This window comes from Morone saxatilis, unplaced genomic scaffold, assembly GCF_004916995.1.
Source record: "Morone saxatilis isolate NCDOM2014 unplaced genomic scaffold, NCSU_SB_2.0 Contig8, whole genome shotgun sequence".
In the NCBI taxonomy this organism is placed as follows: domain Eukaryota; kingdom Metazoa; phylum Chordata; class Actinopteri; family Moronidae; genus Morone; species Morone saxatilis.
The window spans coordinates 14,066,838-14,073,186 of NW_023340257.1; the positions used below are offsets into that span (position 1 = coordinate 14,066,838).

General features: G+C 41.0%; 1 protein-coding gene across 1 annotated transcript in view; it reads left to right on the plus strand.

Moving 5' to 3' along the window:
• Window positions 1-4,065, plus strand: part of mettl16 (methyltransferase like 16) — a 19,092-nt gene extending 15,027 nt beyond the window's left edge. Inside the window, exons 8-9 of the mRNA XM_035680641.1 lie at window positions 2,629-2,802; window positions 2,979-4,065. Of these exons, the coding sequence (XP_035536534.1) occupies window positions 2,629-2,802; window positions 2,979-3,659 (855 nt within the window). The 3' untranslated portion in view covers window positions 3,660-4,065. The remainder of the gene's footprint in view (window positions 1-2,628; window positions 2,803-2,978) is intronic.
• The last annotated feature ends 2,284 nt before the right edge of the window (window positions 4,066-6,349 follow it).

The window sequence follows — 6,349 nt, forward strand, 5'->3', positions numbered from 1 at the left end:
TGTGTGTGTGTGTGTGTGAATCTGTGTCAAGGATGCTCCGTACAAACAGACAGGTTTGGCTTGATGGACTTTATTGATTTCCGTTCCTCGTACAATGTGCTGCAGGGCTCACAGAGCGTGGAGGAAAAAGGGGAGAGAGACGTCTGCGAGAAACAATAAGGAATAAAAGAAGCTCTAACAAGCAGCCAGACGAGGCAGCGACCATCGTCAACCCATTAATTAAATACGTCCATCTCTTCCAAACATGCATCTACAAGGACTAGAAATCAATACATGATCCAAATTGAAAAACCTTTTACTGGAAGTGAAGCTTTTTTTCAATATAAATTAAGCAAATGCAGGAAGAATGTGTTTATTACACTTTATTTCAGATTCCTCTGCTACTCTTTAAGAGCCTTCAGAGAAAGTGAAAACAAATATATTATAAACTATAATAACAAAAACTGGAGCGAGGCACTAAAATGATCAAGTGATCAAAGTTGACTGTCAGATCAGAGTAGCGGTGTGAAGGTCACAGTCTGCTCCTTCCCTCTGCTGTTTGTAGGTCAGTCGGCCATGCTGTCTGCTCTGTCAGTGCAGTGCGGCTGCAGACCCCCGCCGTCTCCCCCCACTCGCAGCCTGCAGTGACTTTGCGAGAGCAGCGTTGACATATTGGCTGCGGTGGACGGGTAGGGGACAATAGCTGCAGAGCGGCTGTTGTGTTCAGACACGGTTGGGTAATGACCTCCACCGCCATCACAGCGTGACATTAGAGGGGATTAGGAATAAGGAACGGTGTTGAATTCACAGCAGGTTCAGGTGGGTGGGCTTGTGTGTGGTTCGAGCGCCCTCCTGTGGTGTGTAATGGACATGCAGATACTCGTCACAGCTTTAAGTTTCAGCTCATAAGGAGGAATGATCTGTAACTATTGCTGAGCAGCTGACAATTAACTCGGTTCATCGTTAGTTACATTTTGAGAACTTAAGACAGAAAGTAGTTGATAAAGAGATTTTTGTACACAGTTACTGCAGAGTTTGTAACAGCTGTAAGATAAATGTGTGCTCGGTAAACAGAAACCACAGAAGTATAAAATCAATAATCATTGATTGAAACTAGCTCATGATTGTCACATCACAAATATAGCAACAATGACGGTGGCAAACAATATGATTGGGATCACTTTTCAGAGTGATTTGATGAACAGTATTGTGGTATACAACTCATAACGCTTGTATGATTTCACTTTAGGCTGCAAATCAGACATTGAAAAAAACCTAATTTTAGTGGAGACCTACAACCAAACGGTCTGGTAACAACAGAGTGTCGGATTGTCCGAACTCCTCTTGTCTATAAAGAAGTGCGATGTACGGCAGCAACAGCTCATCCATATGTACATTTTCCTAAGCTGCCAGCACAGCGGGAGCACACAGTGTTAAGCCCACTGCTAACACGTTATCGTTCATCAGTGTGGACGTTCACATCGTTGTCTGAATGTTATAGTTGTTGTTCTCGGTGTGGACGGCCCTTAATAAGCCTTTATTAGTCAAAACCTATTTATAATACTAAGCTGTTACCAAAGGAAAGCCTGGTATTACTGGTCACCAGAATCTATCCTCCAGTATCCTCGTTACTGAGTGTTAAGTGATTGATTAGTAGTATGTCACTCAGACTCAGAGAGGGTACTACCTTAAGTTGTAGATTGAAGGAAAAAGATCCACTGTGAGATACAAATAAATATACAAATAAATATAGTAAAGACTGGTTTGTTTTGTCCACCTCTTGTCAGCTATCTGTCTTATAATATTTACAGTTAATATTTGTTGTTTTTGCTTTCACACACACAAGATTTATTGTATCTAGTGCTTGATACGAAAATATCTTAAATATGTGTGCTGTTCAGTCTGTGTGCACACACTTTTTTGTTAAGTAACGGAAATGAAAGATAATGCAGTGTCGAGGTGAAGAATCATGGGTACAAACAAAGGATGACTGACAGCTTAATAAAATGCCTCACTGTTTAGGAGTTCATACATGTTTCCTGTAAAACTAAAATAAAAACAAAATGTAGTTACAGAACTGAGTTTGAGATTATAATTGAGTCTTATTTGTGGCCTTTTTCTGAACGTAGCATTTTTGGACTTCTACTGTCACTGATGTTAAATATAAACCATGAGAAAACTCTGACTGTGGTTTCTCAACCGGCCGTTTTAAGTCACTGTGCCTCGATATGTAACATAAAAACACAAAAGAGCAGAATAAGTAACAGAAAAGAAAGTAGTGAAGTTAACAACGTGTGAAACAAATGAAAACGCTGTAAATATTTTCAAGTTAAAGGGGCAGGAATGTAATTCTGTGTTTTCTTTGGTTGGAACAAAAATTCCCAAATATTGTAATTTTTATCTAATTTATCTAGAATCAATATTTTCATTCATATTTCAGAATGAATCGTGCTTATCAATCTTGTTGACTGTGGTACCACAGGTATTTAGTTCTTTGCACACGTCTATAGTTTGTCTGTGACTGTTTCTTTATGAAATTATTATTAAATTAACTATTTAAGTTCTTTTTAATTAGTCTCCTTTGTATTTTAAAGAGTCCTGAATATTCTCTGTCACAGATTGAACAATTGTCTCTCTCTTTTATCTCAGTCTCCTCCCAGTAAGAAGCGTAAACTGGAGAAGGCGCGGAAGCCCCTGTCGTTCACTCTACCGGAGGCGGGACTGAAGGAGCTCCAGGCCAAGGCCTCGGCTTCAGGCGGTGGCGCCCGCAGCCCCGTGGACAGCATCACTGCTCTGCTGGAGAAAACCCTCACTGACCTACGGGTAAGCTTTAAAAAGGGTTAGTCCTCGTTTCACCACTGCTAAGGAGGAAGACCTCTGGGACATTACTGGTGTTTAACTATTCCTTCAGGATCTCCGTGCCCCGTAACCTCAGTGTAAACACATGACACATCTCCAATAAACCTCATTATAAGTCTTCTGTGTGTGTGGGTCTGCAGGTGCTGCACAAACGCGTCCCGTGCAGAACGCAGGAGCAGAGCCTCTTTCTAACGGCAGTGGAGAACACTTGGATCCACGGCCGACAGAAGAGACGTGAAGGGTCCCGTCAGTTGCGAGAGCTCCCCAGAGCGCCTCACTGTGCTGGAACCAGGTCTCAACCCGCCGCGGCCGCTGTAGCTGCTCCTGCCACAACCCCGGCCTCTCAAAACCAGTCCGCCTCCACACAAAACACCAACACCCAGAACGACGGCGCTCAAAACAAAACTACGGCTGCACACAAGGGAGCTGATCCGCCGCAGCCCACAGAGCAGACCGGCAACGGCGCCTCTTCAAATGAGACGAGCGAAGACGTAACACGCGACCCGACTGGCGAGCAGCGAGAGGTCTTAGAGAAGGTGTCAGGTGAAGACGTGGACATGGAGTCCTCGATCTCCACAGAAGCAGGGCAGGAAACGGTCCCAAAGGAAGCACCTGCGGCAGCAACTGAGCCGCCCTCCAAACGACCCCTGAGCCCTGGTGGCGTCGAACACTTCCTGTTTAAGTGTCTGCTGAACGTGATGCTGGAGGAGGTCGACGTAGTGATTGAGATGCACTGGGTCGAGGGTCAGAATAAAGACCTGATGAACCAACTGTGCACTTACCTGAAGAACACACTTTTAAAGTCTGTTGCAAAGTCCTGAATGATCAGAAGAACGGGTCCTTTTCTTTTTTAAACGGTATATTAATCATTCACGACAGCGAGCACGGATTATTTTTAGAGATGTTTATTGAGTGCCTGTTTGTTTTTGAACAGCTAAAATGATTCATTGTGCGTAACTGTACACAGTGTTTAATTCACTGTGACCTCTGGAGGTTTGTTCCAGTAGATTATTTTTATTATTTGGGCTTTTTTTTAACCTTTTTGTTAGACGGCGACAGTGAAGACAGGAAACAAGTCCTTATCTATTCAGGATAAGGACTAGATAATCAGTGACATTCATTTATCATCTCATTTTCTTGTACTTGGCGGTTTACCTTTTAAGGTAGAACATATATTGTACATTGATATTTTGTGCTCAAAGTTGAAATAAATGTACATTTTTATAACATGTTTGCTCCTTCATATTGCCTCTGTGAGTGTTGTTGTAATGGTGCAGTACCTTTAACGACCACATGAGGACAGTGTTTGTGTCTTCTATGAGGATCAAATATCAGGATCTTTAAGGATTTTATCCTTTAGTTGTAACTTTATTAGACATTGTCTTTATGAATGGCTTTGGCAATAAGACATCAATCCCAATGTGGTTTGACAGCTGGCACAGTCTGTGTAATTCAGGATGTTCCTGGAGACCCTCGCTCCTTCCTGTGCCTGGAGAACCTTCTGGTGTTGTGCTCCACTATTATTGCCCCGTTGCAGCTGACATACTTCCTGACGAGAGCCGAGTGAATAACAGGAAAAGAGACCTAAATACCCGGGGTCATGTGTATGTACGTGCACATTCATTGTTGGTGTGTTGCAAGCAAAAACATAGTTCCTATTTGTACTACATGTCCCTCGGTTATGCCAGGACTTTGACTCCACCAGCCTGTGTCTGTGTGTGTGTGTGTGTGTGTGTCTGTGTGTGTGTGTGAGACGGAGAGAGAGAGAGCAACATCAGTTTTAAAAACTTGGTGTCCTATTGATAGGCTTCATATAACATTTAACTTTAAATGCTGTTCAAAGAAACAAACCCTTGGCCTTTAGGTACTTATTTCTTTATGCTCTGTCATTTGAACATAAAGAGGAAGTTTCATTCAGATAAGCTGGACCTAATAATAATTTCAAGTCTCACTTTTCTGAGTAACCACATTTCATAGAATAAATAATTAATCCATTCAATGAAAGATTAATATAAAGTACCCAGTGTGTTTTCCTGTCAGGTTTCATATGGTAGCATGTGTCTACTTACAGTATCTATATTTGAATTCACTCTTAAAATAAACCTGCTTGGTTTACAATATCAGATATTTTATAATTACAACTTAATAGTGAAGTTTTATCCCTCATTTGTTATATGTGCAGCAGTGGAAGAAGTACTCAGAATTGTAGTTTTAGAAGATTTTTCATTAATTTTTATTTTTATTTTTGGTTTGTAATTCAGTTAGTTTTCTGGTTTCAGTTTAGTTTTTATTGTTTAAAGATATTTAGTTTTAATTTAGTTTTTATTACTTTCAGTATTAGTTTTTGTTTTGTTTTTGATAATATTTGGGGAATTTTTCAGGGGCACAATTTAAGAAGACCAGAATAGGTAATAACAATAAAAACACTGACTCACATGGACAGTCTTGTTAAACATATGCACCGACAAAAAAAGTACAAAATTACTGCCATAAAAATATTCTTAAAGTACCATTTTAGAATAATATATAATTAAATATAATCATTGATAAACATCACTGTTGTGCTGCAGCTGAAACTTCCTCCCAGGGACCAATAAACTTTTATCTTAACCTATAATAACTTATTTGTCGATTATATTTAGTATAACTAATAAAGGACAGATATGTCCCGCTGAACCGTTATGTAGTAACTAGTTATTAGTAGTATTAGTAGTAATTAGTTTAATATATAAGTTAAGTACGTTAAATAAAGCAGGACAGCTGCCTGTGCACATGATGCTCTCACCCCCACCAGCCCTCACACAGCTGCTTTAATTAGGCTTCATCTTGAGCCTCACAGCCTTTGTGTATTTATTTACATAATTATGTGAGCTACTCGGACCTTATTACTGTCAGCGGCACAATACGCCGCCTGTATCCATGTGTGCGGACGCCATAGCTTGTTGTTCTTCTCGCTGATTGGCGGTTGAACGATACATCAGTGAGATGTAAATCCACCGCAGTCATGGTTACTGGTAAATTACGGAGCCGCTTCACGTAGTAACCATACACATATAATATATCAGGCTCCGGGAAACCGTCGGAGCTAGCGTAGCGTTTCCACGGTGACATTTCAGCAACAAGCCACATAGAGGCGTTGGGTTTTAATTTAATGTCACACAAGTAGAAAATATAAGTGCTGTTAAAAGCCATAAATCGTTATAAATCCTGATAGTAGCTCTGCCGTGTAACGTTCACGTACGCGGCGAGGTTTGGCTAAAAGCGGTTGCTAAGCGACACTTCACGGACTGACCGTTAGCCAGCTGACCGTTTATTTGGCAACGTTTTTGTTACATTTTGACTAAAACATACTAACAACTGTTTATAACACCGTCGTTAATCCCGTCCCAACTCGAGTTTCTCCGTGTTTTCTAATGTTCTCTCTGATGTTTTGCCTGGGAGGGAGTGTGTGTGTGTGTGTGTCGGTGGGCGGTTACAAACGGTGCGTGATTCACAAACCTTATTTGTTCCC